This window comes from Taeniopygia guttata, chromosome 9, assembly GCF_048771995.1.
Source record: "Taeniopygia guttata chromosome 9, bTaeGut7.mat, whole genome shotgun sequence".
In the NCBI taxonomy this organism is placed as follows: domain Eukaryota; kingdom Metazoa; phylum Chordata; class Aves; order Passeriformes; family Estrildidae; genus Taeniopygia; species Taeniopygia guttata.
In genome coordinates, this window is record NC_133034.1 from 19,537,296 (window position 1) to 19,560,781 (window position 23,486).

At 39.7% G+C, this 23,486-nt stretch overlaps 1 protein-coding gene and 1 long non-coding RNA gene across 8 annotated transcripts in view; one reads left to right on the forward strand and one right to left on the reverse strand.

Moving 5' to 3' along the window:
* Positions 1-23,483, reverse strand: part of PIK3CA (phosphatidylinositol-4,5-bisphosphate 3-kinase catalytic subunit alpha) — a 41,265-nt gene extending 17,782 nt beyond the window's left edge. Inside the window, exons 1-6 of one of the 7 annotated variants that reach the window (XM_072933476.1) lie at positions 23,272-23,483; positions 6,426-6,830; positions 4,723-4,932; positions 3,804-4,054; positions 2,085-2,330; positions 1,190-1,275 (exon numbers count right to left, since the gene is read on the reverse strand). In XM_072933476.1, coding sequence (XP_072789577.1) covers positions 1,190-1,275; positions 2,085-2,330; positions 3,804-4,054; positions 4,723-4,932; positions 6,426-6,777 — 1,145 coding nt within the window. In that variant the 5' untranslated portion in view covers positions 6,778-6,830; positions 23,272-23,483. Of the gene's footprint in view, positions 1-1,189; positions 1,276-2,084; positions 2,331-3,803; positions 4,055-4,722; positions 4,933-6,425; positions 6,831-9,576; positions 10,602-13,163; positions 13,265-13,338; positions 13,437-13,760; positions 13,879-15,516; positions 16,630-22,837; positions 23,208-23,271 lie in introns of those variants that run through there. The other 6 variants (XM_072933478.1, XM_030280539.4, XM_072933477.1 and 3 more) reach the window with 6 other exon arrangements.
* LOC140684714 (uncharacterized) lies at positions 14,090-17,315 on the forward strand. Its single transcript, XR_012057407.1, has 2 exons — positions 14,090-15,295; positions 16,627-17,315. It is a non-coding gene; the product is annotated as an uncharacterized lncRNA (long non-coding RNA).
* Positions 23,484-23,486: the final 3 nt, after the last annotated feature.

Sequence of the window (23,486 nt, forward strand, 5' to 3'; positions counted from 1 at the left end):
TTTTCCCTTCAGGGGAAAAAGGCAACTGGGAAAAAGAGCTTTCAAAACCAAACTAAACTTCAACTGTTGGAACATAAAAAGGTATCTGCAAGATGGGGATAGAACATGGAAATCCAAAGCAATATTCCCAAGTCAAATATTTTTCTATTTTCTATAGCAATAATAGCACAGATTAGTTCTACAGGAACAGTTTGATTTTGTTTTCATGAACTTTTCTAAGCAGAATTTAGCTCTCAGTTGGTAGAACTGTGCTTTTGAAGAGGAACTTCTGATCTAGTTTCTTCCCCTAAGCAGACTGTCATACAGAATTTTCTCAGCTGAAAGAGACAGTGGCTTCCAAGGGCAGCATTAATTTTTCAATGCATCTGTAGCTACTGAAAGCAATTTTATGCAGACATAACTGTGAAAACCCTTCTCTAGGAATAAAGAAATTGGCATATAAACTTTAATTCACTTTTCTTATGCGTTCATTTCATATAATACAGATCTGTGTGACCATATCCATGATTTTAAGGCATAACCTTCACTACCTTTCCAAGATTTTATCTCTAACATAGTAGAAATTATCAGCTCAAGTACAGCAGTATTCAAGGCAACTCAGGAGGAGAGCCTATTTTTCACCAACTATGTAATTATTAGTTCTTTAATTATAAAACCTAATCATATTCATAGAAAATGTACACTAAAAATAAGAGTTTCAAAAATTATTATTAAAGACATGAAGTCAGAAAATGCAAGCAAAGAATTACCTCTGCACAAATATTTTGCATCTAATCTTAGCAGGTGCTGAAATTTCACACTCTTTCATTAGTTAAAGTTACGAGAACAGGTGGCTAAAAGATATCCCTAATGTTTGTATATGCTCATATAAAACTTCTTTTTGCACTTGTAAGTTCAGGTGATTCATTTTTGCCAGGTAATATTGATGGTTTGTCAAACATCCTGAAAATAAATTCTATACTATACTATTATGTGCAAGACAAAATGCTTGCGATTGAATTAAATTAATGTCATTTATATATATATATATAGGGATGTGTAATATATTTTTATAAAACTTAAGGTAAAGGATTCCCAGCAAGGAGCTCTACCTGAGTAATGGCTAAGTCAAGCTTTTACTCCTTCCGTGCTATCATTGATGATGCCCTGAAAGTCAGGTTCTCAACAGTCACTCAGGTATTCATCTTACCTGGGATTAGAACAAGGTACCCTCTGAGTATTCACATTGTCACACAAAGGTTCCCCTCCATGGTAGATACCTGTCCTAACATAGATCTGAAAATAACATCCATATTAGTCTTTGAAATGTTACTGTAAACAAATGTTTTCATTGCAGTCAACACATACCGTGATTACAACACATTATCCTTTCATTTTCAGCAAGTGAAAAACAAAACCAAAACTGAAAACCAAACAGTTCCAGCACTCCCAAGTTAATTCATGCTCTGTTGGTTTTACAAGCTTATCATTCTAGAAAAAGTGTTTTGATCTTTCTCCTCATTAATTGCAAAACTAATTCTTAAGAAAAACAGCAACAAACTTGAAATGAACACTAAAAAACACCCCTGGAATTCATTCTCCATTCTTCCTGAGCCAAGGTGTTGTGAAAGGAATTCCAAGGAAAGAGAGCCAGGGTTGTAGATGTCTTCAATGGAATTGAACCCTATACCTGCTTTTTATCCCCCATTACCCCACACCTTTATTTCCATAAACAAAGACAGCATGCCCTCATCAAGAGCACTCTCAGTTACTGTAATACATTCTTAAACATAATTACTTAGAAGACAGATAACAACATTTCTTTTTCTATCCATTACAATCTCTGCTGAAGTGCTATGCAAACTGACTCCTGCTTCTACCAGGCAGAATATTTAGCTAATTACCACAACTCACACATTTTAAGCAGTATAAAAAATTTCCAGATGCTAAAACATCGGTGTCTTCTTTAGAACTAAATACTCCAATTTAAGTAAAAGAGTTGTATCATTTTCTAACGTGTTAAATAACAATTCGTTTCCAATGTCAAAACAAAACACTCAGGAGGGAAACCATGAGCTGCTGAAGAGGCACAAGTGACGCCATACCTTGTCTATGTCTCTAATGTTCACATTTACATAGGTAGCACAGAGGATCCTTATCCTGAGAGCACTGTTGATGGTCCAGAGGGATTTGGTGGTGGCCTCTCCGTTCATGTAGGGCGTGGCCGTGGAGATGCGGCGGGAGTAGGAAGGCATGGTGAAGGTGTCCAGGGGCAGCTGCGTGTACAGGCTCTCCTTGGCCATCAGCATCAGGTTGGGCATGCGCCCCAGCATGATGCAGCTCCTTATGTACTGCAAGGAAACAAACAAAGTGCTGTGTCCTTTCAAAGCCTACACTCTGACAAGATACACCTAAAAAGATACTTGGGGAGACAGGAAAGTGAAAGAGCTGATCGTGTCCTGCATGCACACCCTGCACAGTGATAGCAGGTACAGCGTCCAGCAGTTTGGACACGGCGGTGGGTAGGGTCACACAGCCACATCTCACGGTTCTGACATGTGAGGATCTACAATAATGGAAGGCTGAACTGGAGAGAGAGATGGGAGTTGACAAAAACACCAGCTGGGTTTGCTGTAGAGCTCCTCAGCCCCAGCACAGCACAGAGCAGATGGATTTGAGCTGTCCCTGGAAGCAATTGAGCTGTTTTGGAACAGCAGGGGCTGCAGCAGCCTGCAGTGCAGCACAGGTGACTGACAGGGCCAGTCCCAGGACAGGAGCACAAGGTAAGCAGCAGACACGCTCATTTTTGGCTCAGCTGTGCTCATTACCTGAGCACCGATCCTGACACACTTCACCTGTCCATTCAGGTCTGAGTGCTGAGAGCATTTAGTCTGGCAGCACTACCACAAAACACAGTGTGTTAGGACAGGTCCAGCCTGGAGTTAATGAGCAGGCTCTGCTGGGGCACAGCAAAGGCAGACCAGATGCTTCTGAAGAAACCACGCTAGATCAAATAGGTCTGGTGTTTGATCTTCAGATGACTCTGCAAAATTATTCATGTATGCCTGCACTTGTTCCCCAGCTCCCAGAGTACAGAGATACTTTTCCCATTATTCAGGATACCCCACCCCTCCTTCACTCCTCCACTGCTCTGAAGATCAGATTGTCAACCATTTTAGCTGAAGGAATGGGAGCAGTTTATTACAATACATTCCTCCAAGAGGAAGCAGCAGCAGCTGCTCAGATGCTCCTCTGTCCCATGTTCTGTCTCACACTCCCAGCACTAACAAATCCAGGCAGTGAAGAATGGACAGACAGACACAAGGAAGACTCAGCAATGATTTCTGTAGTGCTGGATGACTACATTTTTTTATCTTATTAAAGTAACGATAAAGCTGTAACAGGAAAACAGTTTTCTCTTTTACCACCCCTTCAGGACAGGATTTACAGTAATGGTTGTTTCATAATTTACAATCTGATCAAATTTCCTGTTTCATTACATCAGCACCATTCAAATATAGCTCATCTTTTGCCATTAAAAATCTAGGATATTTCTGAAAGAACTCACCTTTGATTCAGCACTAACATTTGAGGGAAACATTCAAAGAAGAAAAATTACATGAGTGATACAAATTCTAGTTCAAACTACCTTTTCTCCCCCCTCTCCCTTTTGAAGCACATGGATTAGGCAATTTGTGCTATGTCACTTCCTATGTTTTGGATTAATATAATGAAAAAGCCAGACCAAAAACAGTGATCATTTTTCTCTGCACATATTTGGATTATTTTGGTGTAGTTCAAAAGAAATCATTTATGTTACTCACCTTATACTGGCTCAGTGGACATTTTTCTAGCAAGTATTCATCACAGCCACAGACTTTTAAAATATATTTGCCCTGGTACTCCAAGACACAAAGTTTCAGTTGTTCAGATGACAGCAACATACTTCGAGTTTTCTTCCTAATCGCTTCAGCAATAACTTGCTCAGGCACACAGTCATGATTGATTTTTAAGGTGTATTTCTGCTTATCATTGTTTGGTGAGACTATTACCCAAATCACCACTATAATTTGCCCTGGAATAAATATAAAATAATGTCAGACCTATAATTTTCAATGCAGTTTTCAAACAAAAAGCACAAACCCAAAATAACCCTTAAACCAAACAACTCCCATGCCTCTCTAACACAAAGATTTGCTTTTAGCATTAAAAGAAAATGTAAACAAGATTCATTGCCCAAACTGAGAAAGGGTTTATAATTTCTGCAAGGAACTAGATGCATTAAGTTTATTTTTGACTCTAGTGGAAATTCAAACGTTTAGCCCCGAGGTTAAGAATATTTTTATTAACTGAAAACTACTGACTATTTGGCCTTCAAAAAACAGCAGTAACTCATATTTGAGGACTACAAAGTAACTCAGTTATTCAGCATTATTTATGGCATTCAGATATCTGAATGTCATAGAAAACAGCAAAGCCAACAAGCTGTTCCCACCCACTAAAAAAGTTACCTCTATTTACTGAGTTTTATTTCAAGATTCAGTTAGAATAGCACAATTTTAAATATCCTTTTGAATGTAGAGTCGATCAAGAAGATTATTCTGAATAACTTCAGGTGTAAGATATCGCTGGAGTTTACTAAATACAGCACATAAAACAGTGATCTGCCTAAGTCAACAGCTGTACTCTTTGATTTCAAACACTGAAAATATATTCTGGTTCTGCTGTAAATATTGCCCTTACCTTTGTCTAGTTTGTTGTATATGTGTTTGGGGAGTTCAGCTGAGGACTCTACATTTGGAGGATACACATACAGTGCTCTGCTGTGCGGGGCATTGACGTCTCGCAGATCCACGGCTTCTTTACACACGTTCAGAATGTTTCTTCTGAAGTCTTGCACTTCTGGATCCTTGACCATGTCAAACTCACAGACAGGCATGCCAATGGCAAAACCTACAGCATTGCAGCAGCAAGAGGATAAAATTGTAACTGACAAGTACAGCTAAAAATTTCTTCAATCAGTCACAAAAAAAGCCAACATAAAGCAAAATACAGCCTAAAATACATGCCAGTTTCTACATGCATACATAATTGTTTTATACCATTCAAGAACTACACAGTTCTAAAGTTAAGTGCACTCAGCAGACACAGAAAAGGTTAGAAAACAGGTGTACATTCCCTGAAGATCCTGGAAGCCTTAAATCACTGCTCTCACAGCCAACATCCCTCCTGGAGGTAAAGGACCAGAACTCAACTTCCTTTGAAGTTTCCTAAGGGAACCAGAGGAGCTGTGAAATTTGATTTTTTCTCAAACCCTGGCAGGATTATTGGTAGCTATTAGGACCACAATCAACTTTGCTTACAATGGAATGACAGCCAGTAATTTTTTTTTAATGACCCACATTATTTAAGTGAGCACTCCAAGAGACACTGAACTTAAGCTCTTTGACACAGATCCACATAATAACAGTGCATTTCTTTCAGGTCCTCAGTCTCAGATGTAATTCCATTTACTTTAATGGGATTACTTGGATAAATCATCATTTATGCATGAGTGTTCAAATGGAAACTTTCAATTGTTGTGTTGCATGGTTACCTAACCACTGCTCTCCCCAAGTCCTGAACACGTTGAGCTTTACAAAACAGAAGTAATTTACTCATTATGCATTCGTCACAATTAAATCATTTAACAATTAGCAGTACCTCAGAACAAGTATTTCCAGTTGACAAGTCTCTGCCACTGCAGTACACATTTGTTAGCAATGAAACGGGAGTGGGTATGTTTGTATTGCCTCAATTTAATTCTTAACCAAGATGTCTGAACAAATGTCAGGTTCCCTGTGCTTCCACAATGGATCATGGAAAATCATAAGCTACTCCAGAGATGATTCAAAACATCAATTCGTCTCGCCTTCACATCTCCAATCTCAAGTGGTTTCTTCCCTCCTCTCCCTATGCTCTTTTATCAGAAGGGGGAAGAAGAAAGGTGAAAAAACCTAATTTCTGAAATTTGACCTTCTAAGCAAGCTAGATCAGCATTAAAATCTGTGTCCACAAACATGGTTTAAGATTTGTAGTTAAATCTAGAATTCACAATTCTGTAAACTCCAAGATCAATTATAACTGACTTCTCAAATAATAGGACAGGTGTTGCTCTGTAATAATATGAAATCCTGTTAAAAAACAGATGAGCAAAAAGATATCCTCTAACCCACAAATATGCTTTACAAAGCCAAGGTGAATGAAACAGATCAGAAAACAGGAGTTTCAATCACGGATTATAAATATTGGCTTCACTGTGATCAGCATTTTTGGACATTTGATGCGACAACTGGCAGTTATAAAACATGACAGATACAGGTAACAAACATGACCCATTTCAGTTTTTTATATTTTGAGGAGGAATATCAGTTAAACAGTGTTTTAAAAAAAAAAGATAATCTCACCTATTTCTCTGTTAAGAATCTTTTCTTCTCTGTTACCTACTGGTTCAATAACTTTCAGGAAAGGCTGAAACAGTCGCAGGTCGCAAAGTCTCCGTGTTTCATCGAAAAACTCTTCTCTCTCTGCTTCCTGTGTAACACTTACAAAAATGTAAGAAGATTCATCTTGAAGGAGCTGATAGAGAGGGTACTTCCTTGCTTCTTTGAAGAGTTCATGTTTAATAGTCAGTAAGGTGGCCTCACGGAGGCATTCTAGAGTCACTATCATTCCATTTGGGAGGAGACACTCCACCAGGATCCTGGGGGGCATCAAGTGGATGCCCCATAGTTCACCAGATGATGGCCGTGGAGGCATTGTTAAGTCTTGGGGTAACTTTGTACTTCAAGCAGTGATTCGTACGTGTAAACCTGAGTGAAAATCAGAAATTTAAATGTCAAAGTTTAAAATACAAACATCACCAAGAATTTCAGATAAAATGGTTCAAACGCCACTTACAACTGCAGATGAATATGCAGGGCTGTATTTTACATTCATAAAAAAGACTTGATAAAAATCAATCTAAGAACTTGCATTTGAATCTAAATATCTACTCAAACAACACAGTTAATACTGGAAAAATGCCAATATACATTTAGTCTTAAGAACAGAGGATTTTTTTTTTAATCTGAACTTTTAATTCATTAATAGAACACTTCAATAGCAGAGGGATGAAAATACCTAATAGTCAAATTATTATAGAAATTTTTAACCAAATCTCAAGCCAAGTTCTCTACAGTTTTAATTTGGAAAGTAAAGCATTTACTATAATTTGGATGATACAAACCATCAGCTCTTTTAAGTTTAGCTAAACCAAGGCTTCCACATTTAAAAATGTTTTTTCCTCATATCAAACCTTTAAATATTGAAACAACACTTACATTATAGTTGTAAATATTTACTAAAAGCTCAAAACTTGATTTTAAGAATCCATGTACACACAAGAGTTGGCCATAGCTGCTTCAGATCAGTATAAGCTATTTACACCAACAACAAACCCTATTTTCCATTAATAAGATAGAGCCCCACTAACACTTTGTAGTTGGGCTTGTTTTATTTAGTGCCAATGCCCTGTTCCAGTTCCCTTTGGCAGTGGCATGAATGTCCCTGCCAAGCCAAAGGAAAGGAGGGGAACACGTGTGGCCCTCTATCTGTGCTGCTCAGGCCATCTTAGAGCAGAGGAAATGAGTATGAGAAAGAGAGAAAATGAGAATGGGACAGAGTATGAGAAAAGCACAGTCTGGATAGAGCAGAGATGTTTTATAGCCCAGTGGGTGAGGGGAGACGCCAAAAAGAGAGCAGAACTACCCAGCAGGCAGACAGTGACACTTCACCAATAAACCCTCCTAATCCCTATTTTTAATTTCTTTAACCAGAGGCAATATTTGTCTCTTTGCAAAATAAATCCAGTTTGTTCAGAATGTTTTCACATACAAACTGTTGGCATCCTGTGACAAGACTGAGGAACACTTCATGCTGCAAAATATTTGGTCTTCTTTACTGGAATCCTGATACTTTCATACAGTATCCTAGATTTTAATGAAATAAAGTTGCTTATCTGTGTATTCATTGCTTTTAATTTTGGATAGATCCATCACAGAATCGTAGAATGTTAAGAGTTGGAAGGGACCCTAAAAAGCATCTCATTCCAACACCCCTGCCATGCACAGGAACACCTTCCACTATCCCTGAAGTGTCCAAGCCCTGTCCAACCTGGCCTCGGACACTTCAGGGATGGGGCAGCCTCAGCTCCTCTGGGCAACCTGTGCCAGGGTCTCCCCTTCTTCACAATCAAGAATTTCTTCCTAACATCTACCCAGCCTAAATTTACCCTCATTCAGTTTGTACCCAGTGCTCCTTGTCCTCAGTGTCCTACAGTCACAAGCCCTCTTAAGACTGCCCCTGTATCTCAGTTTGCTTCACAACAGAAAGGATGGGAAACCCACAAGCCAACAGCTTCACATGTCTTCTGTTGGATCAACTTCCTGAAAGCTCTTGCTGTGAAAAGCAATAGTTGAAATGCTTGCCCTTTGCTCAGCAAATTTATTTAAAACTATTCATTTATATAAAAATACATTTCTGTATACGGTAATTAAATTACATACATATAAAATTAATGTGTAACAATTTATACATAAGTAAAGAAAAAGTGATCCCTCCCTACTGCATTAGCATTTCTTTTCTGAAAACTTTTCTTCCAAGCACATCCAGTACCTGCTCTTGCCATGCTTCAGGTTCTTACAAAGAAACATCAGAATGAAAATGAGGTTTTCCCAAATCCACTGCTTCCTAAGCAACTCTGAGTAGCAGCAGAGTTGTCTTTTTTAATCCCTCCTTTGTAGTTGTAGTTTAGGCTTTTAAAAATATCCACAAAAGTATTAAAGTGCCACTGCAGATTTAGAAAAATGTTTCTCCACTACCACTTCATGCATATTTAGAAACACTTTGCAACTGATTTATTTTTAAGAAAGTGCTTAAAGAAGCTGTTTTATTTCCCCCATCATTGTGATAGCCTCAGTGAGCGGATGCTGAAATGAAAGATCTCAGCACACAGAGTGTATTTACAGAGACAAAACTGGGAAGTTTACCAATTACAAAACATTACCAGTGAACCCAAATAACACCATTCAGAGTAACTTGGAGGGTTCCAAACCACTGATAACTATCCTCAGCTCACAGATAAAATGAAATACACAAGTTAAATGGCATCTTTTCTATCAGGCAAAGCATGAACAAGGTTCCCTCTCCATATCACTCAGTCACATGCCTATTTACATTTCTTAACTGCAAACACAGGCAGAAGCACATCACTGTTATGGCACAGACCAGCACAAAGCCCCCAAACAAGAATATGCAGTCACATGAGCTTCCCTGTCCACACACACAATGATAGTACAGATGGATGCAACCAAATTAAATATTCACAACACAGACTCAGCTTATACCAGCCGCCTTTTAATTTCAGTTCCACCATCCTGCCGAGGCTCTTCTAAACCATGAGAGCCCATTTTCAGCCTGCCCAAGGTGTGTGTTCTCACTCCTCGCCCTGCCGGCACTGGGGCTCCCTGAGCTAACTGTTACAGGTCAGATGGATGGAAGAGGCAGAGAACAACCCACTTTCCCTTTCTTGTGCTGCCTTCTGTTCTTTAGCTCCTTCCTGAGACCCCCATGGAGTCAGCCTAATGCAGGTCTGCACTGGGGGGCTGCCTGACTGCAGCAGGGCTGGGCAAGAGCAGCTGCAAGGATGGTGCCTCCTGCCACTGCAAGTTCTCCTCCCTCCCGAGCAGCAACAAAGAAACAGAGGCAGGAGTGAGGGGGATAAATGTAAATCCTTTTAGCCAAGCATGCCTTCAAAATAAACCTCAGCCTTGGCTTCCTTAAAAAATTCAAACCTTAAATGACAACTCAGTACCTTTTCTTTAAAAACTTGTAAATGGTCCAAATGTGACATACCAGAATCTACAATTTTTAGAGCAACTGAACCAAGACAAGCTGGGATACAGGCATGTGCTAGAATGGTGCATGCAGTCACTGTGGGCACATTCATTCCACTTGCACATGTAAGCACGCCTCCAGGGTTTGGATTTGGAACGCAAGAATGTAAACAGAAACAGTTTTGAAGTATAGCTGGCAGCTTGTGTTTCTGTGTACACTTTAAAATCTGGAAGGCTGCCTGGAATAAATAGAATCAATTATGTTCTTCGACAGTAAAAGGACTGTAATTTTAAGGGAATTCTAGAGAGATGTTATTTAAATCAAACTCCAAATGAACACTTCATCACACCTGCAATCCCTGACCTTCCTAAAGCACCTTAAACATTTTTCTCCTGTCAAAAGCTTTGGGACATCTGTACTAGCACAAACAATCTCTAGTTTTGAGATTCCATTCAAAAAGAATAAACATACATGAGGGAAGACAGCAGGAAGATAAATATGCCTTCCATGATACAGATTCCTACTTGCTTCCAGATACACTTAGCATATGAATGCTAATTTATATAACCTGTTTTCTTATAGGTTACATAAATAATATCATCTGATATAGATGGTATAGTTCCTTATTAAGAATATGATATTCCAAATTTAGAAAATGTGGTTTTAGTAAACTATGACAGTTTTATCACCTCGCAGATGAAGACATGCTCTGCATGTCAGAGTGGCAATCTAGGGGAAAAAATATTGTTCACTTTAGCAGACAGAGCCTGTCTGTCATCAGCATAAGTACCTACAGTTACTTTTGAGGCTCTGCAAGAAGTTCTTCCCTCTCTAAAGAACCAACTAGCAAGAAATGTAACAAGCATACAAGGAAGCAAAAAGTAATATATGCTGTAATATTGTACTGAAGTGTAAAGTATGGGATGCTCATGCAAAGAGGTACACACATCCTGAGCACTGAACAATCTGCACTGCTGCACACATCAGCCACTGTTTCAAAACCCATTCAAAAGCATAGACTGAACACTCCATACAATTTTATCAGCCCACGGCTGAAATTGAATGAGTCATTCAGCAAACTGTTACACTTTAATTGAAGTCCATTAGTTTCTCCAGTCACAAGACAAATCCCATTACACTGTTTTTACAGACAGGATGTAGCAACGTTTTATAATATTTTGTGGCATCTTTGGTATCAGAGAGCTGCTCATTAGGATTTGTGTCTGGATTTGATTTCTTTTCCAGGCAGAAGTTTCCTTTAGACTCCTAGCATTGCCTTCTATCCATTTAACAGTCCAACAATTTATGATCCTGATTTACTGTGCACCCATCTGTAGGTTAAATGATTTTCCTGATTCTCTATCACACTGACAGAAGTATCAATTACAGGTATGACCCCACATAAGTTTTTCTGTGGAATTCCCAGAACAGAAGCTGTGAGTTTGTGCAAATAAGAGAGTTCCTGGAACAAAAACAACACTTTTCAGAATGCAAGGGAGACTTCAACATTTCTAAATGCCAAGATGTTTTATTCTCACCATCAGACAGACCAGACTCTCTAAAACATGAAGAGAACTGGACAGAGTTGTCTGTCTCATTTTGCTGCTGTCCAAACCCGCTGTGTGGTGACAGTAAGACTGCCCCAGACTAGGTATTTTCAGTACTGTCCTTTTGTTCTTCCTCTTTGCCAAGCTGGCACTCTTCCAGAATCCAGGAAGACTAGTACAAAGATGTCTGAAACTGTCCTCCATGAAAACATTATTATACACAGATTCAGCTGGTAAAGGTACTGCTTTGTTCAGAACAGAAAACAGCAGACTGTTGCACTGCAGGCGTGTCTAATTCATACGTATTTCATCCTTATTTCCCAGAAAACATCCAGATACCCGGAACTCCTTATCTGATCACAAACAGCAGCCCAAGGGAAACAAACAGGAGGATTTAACACTGTCAAAAACATCTTAGCATTTCGTTTCCTTCTGAAACAGGCAAGTATTTCCAAACACTAACAATTTTATTTGTAGTTACCCATTTCTTCCACCCTTCAAAACCAGTGCTGAGTACATTTGCCTGAGCTAAAGACACCTAAATACTGAGCTAAAGACACCTAAAATTATTGGCAACATCAGCAGAAAAATAGTGCTGCTGAAATACTAGCTATTTTTTTACTGAATGCAAAAGCTCACTAGAAATTAGTGAAAAGCAGTTTCAGTTTAGTTAGATATGAGAATATGGGGTGGCTACATTTATTTACATTCTCTTTAAAGTTATCTTACATCCAGATTTTTTTTTCAGAATACAATATTCTCCTAGTGACTCTCAGATACTATGAATAAAAGTAATGGTGAGGTCATCCTGAAAAAAGAACTCACTACAAAGTATTTCCCAAGAGGAACTATGTGTGCTATGTTGCTGCAGGATCAAACAGCTGAAACAAATCCAAGATGATCAGTTTAAAAAGATTTACTATTGCCGGACTATTTTTTTCCTTTCCAAGTGAACCAAAGTCCTTTGTGAATTCTTATTCTGAAATCCCCTTGCTCGCCCTCCCCCACCCATGCAGGCACAGTGTTTATAGCTTCCCTCACTGTCTGGGAGCCATGAAAACAGGATCACGAGAAAGAAGCATTTTCAAGTTGCTGCTGACCTCCAGAACTCCCACTACGACTGTGCCTTCTCCCTAGGGATCTCACGACATACCAAAGACAGAATGTCTGTCCTAGAACATTTTCTTCCAGCTAAAGGCAGAACTTTTTCTCTTTGTTAAACAAAGAAAAGCCTGGAATTAAATTTTCGTTTTTAGTCCAAAATCATTCAGTTATTCCATCCCTAGCTCCACCAACTCAAAGGAAGGATTTTGTTATTTATAGAGTACTAGTAGTCATAAAGCACAACAAAAAATTAGAAAAGCAACATATCATCTATTTACACTTCACATAGCTGCTTACTCATTATTTCAGGAATTAGCTTGGCTTGCTGTGTAGCAGGATGAGAATTACCTTTCCACCTGGCTCTGTGCTGCTCCTGCACAGTAGGCTGTGAGCTCTGAAGGTCAGTGAGCAGCACCCAAATTCTTTTAAGCTGTTTAAATCAAAAGCTTTAAAGTTTGCCAACAAAATCAGAGCAACATACCATTCTGTACCCATAGAAATAAGGTTTTCCTTTGATTACATATTTTTGTTTAATACTCCATTTCGTATGGCTGAAAAACATTGTTTTATGTGAACATCAGGAAAAACACAAAGCCAAAGCACACCACAAAACCTTACTCTGCTCCTTGCTGCAAATATTAATGATTTCAATGTCGGCTTTCACATGCAGTTCTGCTTTTGGAAATTAGTGCCAGACGATGTAAACAAAAGCTTACTCTAGAATGTAACTAATGAAACCAGGTTTGAGAAGTAACAAATACTGGTTATATAACTAAAAAAAAAAAAAATCCACCTTAAATAACGCTGTTTACTTTTCTTTCCATGTTTCTTCCCATCCTCCCACCTTCCTGGGATATTTGGAATGCAGACAGTAAACAGGATCTTTAAAAACAGGAAGTGCTGGCACACAGACAAGGAACCAGAGCAGAGTTAATCCAGGTGTTCTCTGCTCCAGTCTAGTCTGAACCCCCACCCAACATAAGCAGCTGTGTAGCAGACCTGTAACTCAGATCCAGAGCCTTCCCCAGTGTTGACCTCCCCAGTTTGTCACCTTGGCTTTTAAAAGTAACTGCTGCAGCATGATGAACCTCCAGTGGCACTGAGGAAGAGGAAAGATTTCCTCTCCCAACTGTCCCTACAGTTGAGGGGTTAAGGCAGGGAAAGAACTCCAATAAAATTCTGGAGGTACTGCAGACCTCACACAGTTGCACTTACCTTTCTGACACAAGCAGCAGTGTCAAGAGTGTTCATTTATTAATCTACATTCATCTTTACACAGAACAATCATCCTGTGAGCCTTTCTTTACTGAGAAGCAGCTGAAAAAGACATCAGACTCAGACCGACTTACAGTATCTTGTTTACTTCCCATGTAACATTTCTTAGGATGCAGTCTGGCAGCAACTTTAAATTGAGATAAAGTGCTTCTGCTGTATTAAGTTACTCCAGACCCTGAAAGCAACCAGTGTGTAACACCAGAAAAGCTTTTGCAGTGGCAGTAGATAGCACCATTCTTGCATCTTCACAGATTTTTAATAGTAAGCCTAGAACACTGAACAGGAAACAGAAGTTTCAGTTCTGTAATCCAAATATAAATTAGCTTTCCAATTATGCTATCTTTACAGACTTCTGCAGCCAAATAGTAGTAAACAGGAGCATGGGTTTAGTCTGCATGGACTTACTGAATTCAGTTAGCAGAAATCATTATCTTTTATTTACTGGCAAACAGAGGATAGCATGCAACTTCATTTTTGTTAGAGGATTTGTAAGGAACCACATGCCTCAGCAAAAGCCATAAGAGTAGGTTGTTTTATTTTTCTCTTTGTTTAAACTCCTTAACTGAAAAACTAAAACAATGCTTTCTCCACTGAGCTACTCCTTAGCTCCCTTTTCAAAACCATTTGTTGAGTGAAGGAAGTTTGCAGCAGAGTTAACACAAAGGCACAGCCACTGCAATGAAAAAATTCAATTCTGCAGCTAAATACACTTATCCAATAAACAGCTGAAACTCACACAGTTCTTAGCAGGTTATCCTATAAAAGACACATGGAATAAGTCAGCAGCAAACAAATCCGGTGGCGTGCAAACCCTGCCACATGGAAGCTGTTGTCTTCATCCACATGTAATCACAACAGGAAAACATCACAGCTTTTCAAGGGTCAGTCACAAATGAAGTCCTACTCCTTACCATTTGTTGTGATACAGTCAATGGTGATTAACTAAATATTAACTTGGCAGTATATGATAACCATGCTGAGAGGTAAACAGCAACAATTTTCCATAAAATATTTTCAACGGACCAAGACTGTCCTGCCTACCCCCCACACTAAGTGGGGATAATATTCATCTGCAAAGAATTTGGCAACATTAATTGCTCCCATCAGGCTTCATCTCCCTAAAGGTCACAGATCACACTGGTGTACTGCACCTAAGCACACAGGAAAACTGAGCCTTCTATATAAAACACTGCAAGACTAAATTCCTGATTCTGTAAACTTATCTGACTGCTTCATGTAAGTTACAAAGAAAAGTTTCTCTGAAACCTCAAGGAGTGTTTATTCTCATTGTAGCTGTTGACCCCTGTTGAAGAGCACTTCTCTCTGCATTTACAGGCTGGATACCACAATCATGATGCTCAAGACATCAATACATTTGCATCTGTGTTCAACAAGTGCAAACAAACATGATTCACTGTGACTGCCTGTGTCAGCAGGCCCTGCACACTCCAGCCTGAAGCTCAAAACCAGCTCTGGTAAACAGGGACAGGGCTCTTTAGTATCCTTAATCAAATGGCTATCACTCCTGTACATGACTTTAGAAACATCTGTTATGATTTGATGTTAAAGTTCCCTGCAGAAGTATGGCTGCAGATGAAACCAAATGCCTGTTAAACAATATCAACATTACTCTGCCACATTAAGTGTACAAGGGAAAGAGGATAGAGGGAGAGTGCAAGCAAGAGAGAGTCATCACCATAGATCCTGTGGTGTCCCGTTGGTCCTCCAGTGCCCTGGGCTTCTTCACAGTAGTGGCAAAATCCCAGTGGTTCACTCCCAGTCCGTTTTAAACCATCCCTCATGAGCATGAGAAGCTTGAGTGGATTTTGGCTCCTCATTAGCATGAGTGGTGGGAGTAGGCATGGTTTTGTAGATCCTCATTAGCATGAGGCAGAGTGGGAGTAGTTTTTGGTTCCTCATTAGCATGAGAGGTGCGAGTGGGTGTGGTCTCACCACTGCACATGGTCAGGTCTTATTTTGGTGGTCATTAAGGGTCTCCTCTGCGGGTCATACGAGGCACACATCCCCTAAAACCGAGTCCTCTTTGTGACCCCACTCCTTGGCTTGTGCAGTTACACACTTGTTCTATAATACACCCCAACAGAGCATTGCTGTGAAAAGCATCACCTTTGGTCAGAACTGAAACTCTTCGTTTTTGTGGCTCATGCACAGGTAGCTCTGGTGTTTCTGCAAGAAGTTTCACCACTGAGCAAGTGTTTAAGGCAGATGCTGGAAATGCTATTCCCTCTTTCCTTACAGCATCTGCTTTGCAAACCATGTTGTGCAATACAAGCATGGTAAGCATTGGGCTACTGAAACACGAAGCAGTGTGTTGAGCATCCCTTTTTCCTCTACTTCAAGCTATAATCTAAATTGTTTCTCTAACAAGGTCAGCGTACCAGCAATTTGTGGTTGATGCATCAGAAAGAAATGGCTAGTGTTTGTCTAAATAGATAATGTTTGCAGTGAACATGAACTTCCAAAGAAGTGACATAAGCTCTTAGGTATTTAAGCAGTGACTATCAGCCACATCTCTTCAATAGTTTAGCATTTCCCAGCTTCTCAGTTTAGAAAGTCACTTTCATATCCAGATTAAATGGTTTGAGACTAAGGCACATGCAGCCTACTACTACAATCAGAGCTCTGTAAGAAGGATATATTAAATTGAAAGGTCTTTATTTTAAAAAAGTCAAAACCATACTGGTAGTAATCAGTCACTGTTATTGAGGAAATTTTACACATTTACACACAAAAGGACGTATTCTTTAAATACATAGATGGTTCTTCTTCATTAATGTTTTTCTAGGTTTGTATATTCAAAAATACTGAAATCAGTTTTCATCCTGGTGAAGTTTAACCATGGAATAGAACAGAAGACAACAAAAACCGAAGTGTTTTGGATTTAACTTCCACCCATTAAAAAAACAGCAATTAGGGAAGCATATCTATCTTGCAAAGCATCTTTTTTGTTGTTTAAATAAATGCCTGCTCACATACCAGGACAACAAGAGACTGGAATCTATAATCATGCTTACACTTCTCGTATCACCCTGAAGCTGTTTGTGATACTGCACTATCTGCTGATGTGCAATGAAAAGCCTGGAAAAGAGGTGATGAAAGAAGACCTGAAGAGCTGGATTACAAAGCACTTTGACAACATATTCAAGAAGAGTTTCCATAGTCAGGAATAGGTTTTGCTATCCTTTTCTTCATGTATAAACTCTGCCATTTTATTGCCTGTTCACTTCTGTTTTCATCTTTATCTCTTGGTGGCAGTTTATGCCATCACTCCTGAACTGTCAAAACATTCCAAGCTGGAGCTATCTGAGATCAAGGCAGTGCTGCTGAGCAGTGACAACAACAGCAATGCTTTATCCTCCATTTCAGAGCAAGCTGAAGAGGAAGGCGAGTTATTAGAATTTTAAATATTCAACTTTGGTTGAACATGAGCAAAAGAATTAATCTCTACTTTCTCAAATAAAATGTTAAAATCAATTTAAGCCCTTTCTTTTAACTACCAATCTCTTCTCCAAAAACTTAATGTAACTATATAACTTTATCTTCTCCAATTACAGCATTACAATTTCATTTCTTACCATCTTACACTAAAATACAAATGCAATTTATCACAAATCAATCTTTGTGAAAAAACTTGCTAGACTGGCAGTGGAATTGACAGGCACATCCTCAATTATACATCATAATCAAAACTATCCCAGATGTCTGGTTGTTGCTTAAAAATTAGCTCTTAAACACCAGAGGCTTTCTTGGGACAAGTGCTCTTTTACAGTACTCAACACCTGAAAATTGAAGATTTCTGAGGTGACAGCATGAAACTGCATGAAGATAAAACACAATATATTTATCACTTCCCTCCCACCAGTGGAGACTGCTTTGATAAACTGGTAAGTAGAACTGGTTGTTCAACATTCACAAAGGCAGAAGAGCAATTTTCAGTGGTATTAGTATCACTTCCACTTTTATTATTAGTCACAGCATTTCCTGATAATTCTGTAAAGAGCTGGGAATATAAACAAAAAAATGAAGACTAAGTGTTATGTTTTAGAGTCTAAGCAGTTTAACGACACCACAGGCGTGTTTTGGAGTATTTGGAATGCTAGTTTTGACTTCCCTTTTCCCAGAGGAAGTTAGCTCTATCTAGAAAGTTCTTGTGTTAGCACCATTAACTTCCATCTTTCAAACTGTGCCTGTAGTCAAGAGTCAAGTTAAGTGTTTTCCAGATTTAATGAAAAGTATCTTAATGGCACAAGCACCGAAGCTGGATCACAACATTCCTCATCACAGAAAGCGTATTTATTGAGTTGTGTCAGAACTGAAACTGAATAGTTTGAGGAAGAAACAATTCCCCTCCACTCTGCCTGCCTGGTGAACAAGCCCTTACCCCTCTGTTCATTCTCCCTCGTTTGCACTTGTATTTTCAAGCATTCCATATTTAGTTTGCCAACGTCTTTGCAGAGATCAATATCCTCACTTTTCCAGCAAGTCAGATGTCAAAGTCCCAGGGTACTGGAAATTTTGTTCTGTTAGATTCAGATCACAGAACAGGCATGCATTTCTACTTATGGCTGATTAGTCTCACAAGAAATGCTGAATCTTGAATATTTTCCTTTCAGTACTGTTCAGTTTCTTGCATTTTGAGAGCATTAATTTTTTTTTTATTAATTGCTGATAGCTAAGAGAAGGAACAAGGCTGCAAGAAGGAGTAACTTCTTTATTCAACAATTTAGTGTCCCCTGGAAGAATCCACAGCTAAAGAGCTGATTTTTCCAAGACAGTAATAGTAATTTCACCAGAAAATTCATGTTTTTGGAAGAAGTGGGACCTAATTTAACAGCAAGAGTTAAGAAGCAGGAACAGTCTTGGAACATATTGGGCAAGAGTCATTCATCACCATTAACTGCTAGATTAAGTATTGGCAAAAGACTGACTAATGAGTATGAAAAAAAGAAAAACAGTGAAGTCCTAATGACAGATAAGTTTTTTGACATGTTGTACAATCTAGGAGGCAACCATCCAGCTTTCTCTCTTTTCTGTTGGAAAGAAAATAACCCAAGGGATGTTTCTCTACATTTCTTTCCCTTAGAAAAGGGTCAGAATATACAGATTTACCACAATAAATGTGACTCAGCTGACTCAAAATTTCAGGGAATTTACATTCAGTCTTAGTCAATTCAGTAAATCTCCTGTGTTCAACAAATATGCTTTGTGGTTCACAACCCTCAAAAGCTACATTTGCAAATCTTCCTTCAATCAGAAGCTGTAGGCAAAACTACCATGGTTTTTCTGCATAAAAATCCATGAAGGTAAGTTATTTAAAGCAAATGTGTTAATGAGTAGTAGACAAAAACCCCAAACAACAAACCCCAGTCTCTGTGGGATTTATTTACCTCCACTGGTGAAAAGCAATAGGACATGAAACCAGAGAGCACTGAACCTAAAGCTGAATGTTTGACCCAACTGTTTGTTCTTAAACTCGACTGAAGCAGCCACTTCTATCGCTGCAAATCAGGCAAAGCTTCACCAGGGCTCCATCATTCTTCCCACTCAACTTGACAAAGGTAAGCTGGCCTCTTAGAACTTTGGTTTTACATTTCTGGAGCTCAGGTATGTGAGCATAGTTTTCCAAAGACAGACTATAATCATTCCCAGGGAATTTCCTTAGCAGACACAATGGACCAAGTGCTTTTATCCCCTGCTTTGCTGGCTTTAAGAACACTGGAAATAGAGAACAGGTGATGATGTCTACTGTCCCTCACATTCCTTCTTTGAAGTACACAGGCCTCTTAGACTGCTTTGCACAAAATCTGTGCCCAGAATTAACTAGAAAAATACTTTTTGAGAATTCAAGTGTAGATACATCCCATATAAAACAACGTATGTGCTAAGGATTGCTTAGACTGAGAAGTCAGATCAAATTACATAAACTGTACTCAGTGCTGCATTTTTATATGACTACAAGTTAATGTACAGGATCTATAAAAATGCTTCTTTTTCTTTTTAAAACCAGTTTAATTCTCTCTACCCCCTAGCTGGGCTTCGTTTTGTGACGGATTTTTTGTTTGTTTGTGTGGGCTTGTTTGTTTGGGTTTTGTTAGAGTTAATACTATACCAGTGCTGCAAAAGCAAAAAAAAGCCAAAAAAGCCCACCAAAACACAATACTCAGAGTATTATTTCTGGTTCATTTAACACTTCATTAACCATTCAAAAACAGATCTGTAGTACAAATTCAGTTGGGAGGAACCTCTGGAGGTTATTTTGGCCAACTCCGTAATCAAAACGAATCACATACATTTGTTACGTATGTGATTTATGTTTGTCCAATTAAATACAGAGAGAAACAAATCTATTCTCTCTACTGCTCCCATTTGGATTAGGATACTACAAAGAGACAATTGTAAGAGAATTCCTTGCCATGACACATTCAACTTCAAGAGCAAAAGAAAATTCCCATCCAGTTTTAGCATAAATATTTTTGTGGCCTCTTCTAGTCATAGCTACAGACAGGCATCATCCCCTCGGAGCAGCTGGATGTCTGGCTTTTTAAAAGGATGAGACAAAACTCCCACAAGCATGGAATGCAATGCATAAAACACTGCAAAACCCCCAAACCTTAGCTCACACTAGAAGCCACATCTGTTCTCCAGTTAGCCAAAGTGTAAATTCTTATTCTTTTCCTCCAAGTGCTTTCCAACTCTACCATACACACAAAAAATGGAGATATGGCCCACTTTTTTCTCAGTGGGCAGGATGTACTAGATGTCACATATTTTTCAGTAATTACAAACCAGTACGTAATAAGAGGAAACTTAGTTGCATGTTATTTGAAGACTAAACTAGAAAGACGAGTTTGCAGGATTATTTTTGTCCAGTTATAAATAACAAAATCAGTTTCTGCATTAGTATTGAAGTTAAAACAAAGTATCTTACCTTCCCCTCATGCAAAGACAGCACTCCCCAAATGTCCAATTAACTACAGTCTTTGTTAACTTCATTAATGTACTCCACTAGGCAAAGCAAAGCTACATGATACCAGTCTAGAGCTGCTATTGTTTCTTGTGTGATTTGGAACTAAGGTATCATCATCTCAATTTCCTCTCCCCACTAATAGGCAAACAAAGCCAATAGCAACAATCTTCCATTTGGAAATGAGTGATATTTGCACGGTGTTCGGGGTATTCCTGACACCCAGAGAGAATCTGCACTAGAAATCTTAAAGATTGCATAATGAGTCGATGTTTTAAGTACAAAACATAAGAAAACAGTTTTTGATGACTTCATGTTAGCCTTAGGCTTGTTGTCTAGTCATTTATAGATAGTTTTAACTCAGAAAGAAATAAAGTTATGATGATCATCAAGATTGTTCCAAGTTGTATTACACATGAGCAATTAATTAAAAAGCACGCCACACACACACAAATCTGAGCATCTGCGGATCAGGATGTCCATTTCTTATGCCATAACACCTTTTAATGGTGTGCTTTTCTTCCAATAACTGAAAATCTCTTGTGAGGTTACTTAGTTCGTTTTGTGAGACAGCACCAGCGTAAAGCAGGAACTCCTTGCTGTTGCAGAAATTCATATTCTAAAGCTTTGAACAACTTTTAAAAAAAGAGTTACCCAGGAAGAAGTATTCCCCATTTGCTCACAGAAAGCAGGAGTAGCGTGATTATCAGAGAAACAGTTAACCAAGTATTGAACCACTTTATGACTTCCAATAAAGCACAATTGCTTTGTAAACAAATCAGCTACACCCCCTTTCCCAAAGAATACTCCAGAAAGAAGAAAAAAATGTAAATGCAGTAAATGCAACAACAAACAGAATAAACTTGCCACTGATACAGAATGACAATGTGGAGCAGCCAATTAAAACACTTTGATGGATTTGTAGGCTAGGATTCGCCTGGCCTGAATAAACACTAAGCACTGTCTCCAGGTTGCTAAGAACGGCACCAAGTTAACACCTAGGAAATGCAGGACATCTCACCAGCCAAATTCCAGCTGCAGCTCTGGACCTGCTGCATTCATTGTCCTAATGGAAAAGTGGAATATTCCATGGATCCCATAAGAATTGTGTGGATGCAGAAATTCCTCTGTGAATACTGTGAGCTTGGTTGATGTGTGCTTTCTCTACATCGGCTAAAACATGCTTCTAAATAAGTAACAACTCTGAAAGTTTTCCAGTGCTATTCTTTGAGAATAAAGTTATTTATTGTGAAGCTTTAAGTTCACATATGGCTTTATTTTGGAACAGCTTATCCAGACAGTTCCTCATAGCAGACACATTATTAAATCCCATCACCCTGCATACTGGAATATTCCAAGGAACTACCAAAGTTTACACACAAGAAGTGGACTTTGATTATTACATTGCATTATAGAATTGCAGCATGGAAGCAACAAGTATGAGTATGCCTCTATAAATTAACTGTGAGGTGGAAGAAACTAAAGAACAAGTCAGATCATGATGGGAAAGTTTCTAACTTTATCCAGTGTGATAAATTTGAACACTTGGTACAGCTCAAAGCAGGGATGTGAAAGTACAAATAACTAACAAAATAGACTCTCTTCTATTAAGTTCTACAAAACCTAGACAGAACCCAATTTACCACTCCTTTATAAGTTTGCTGCAGAATTAAATCAAGAAAAGCAACATATTCTTTACTGTCTACTTTAAAGTATATATACTTGCCTCCTGTTTGTTCTGAATAGGTCCTGCTTATAAAGTAACCTTAGTTCAATCAGGTCTTTAGTCAAAAAAAGAAAAGAAATATACACAAAAATTATAAAAATTAAAGACATATCCATAACAGCTACAGAAGTAATTGGCCCGATATCTTAATAACTTAAGGAATACTGAAAACAGCCACGAAAGCCCCAAAGAAAAACAAACAAGCAGTTTGTGCTAGTGGCCAAAGTTTTGCTAATATAGAGTCTACCAGAAAACACACAAATACTGGCAAGAAACAGCAGTTCCATATTTAACATCAGTACAAACCGATCTCTGGGCAGCATAAACTAGGAGAGAAGGTTTTACACGGAGCAGGGACGAGACACTGCTGCTGTCAGCCGAGCGCATCTGGAAGCGGCAGGATCCACACACACCCATCGGGAGAGGCTCTGCTCCCAGCGGCATCACCCAGCCCCATCCCCAGCAAACAGCTCCACTCCAGGGCTGGAGACACCCACGCTGGAAAACAACAAGCCGCTATTCTTCCTCTGCCGGGTCGCGTCCCTGCGAGCGCCCCGAGCGCGGGATGCGGCGGGGGAGCTCTGCCCCACGGCCCCTCGGTGCCACCGAATCCCGTCAGCGAGCGGCGCTCCGGGAGCGGCCCCTCACGGCTTCGGGAGCGGCCCCTCACGGCTCCGGGAGCGGCCCCTCACGGCTCCGGCAGCGGCCCCTCACGACCCCGCCGCGCCCGCCTCACTCACCCGCCCGCCGCGGCCTCCCCGGGCCGGCCGCGCCCCGGGCCGCGCCGCCGCCTCCGCCGCTGCGGCCGCCCCGCTCGCCTCGGCCGCTGCCTGTGCCCCGGGCGCGGGCGGCAGCGGCGCCGGCAGCCGCTCCCCGACAGCCGCCGCCTCCCGCACGGGAATAACAGGAAGGGAGCGGGGCTGACCCCGGATGGGGAAGGCACCGCCCGCCGGAA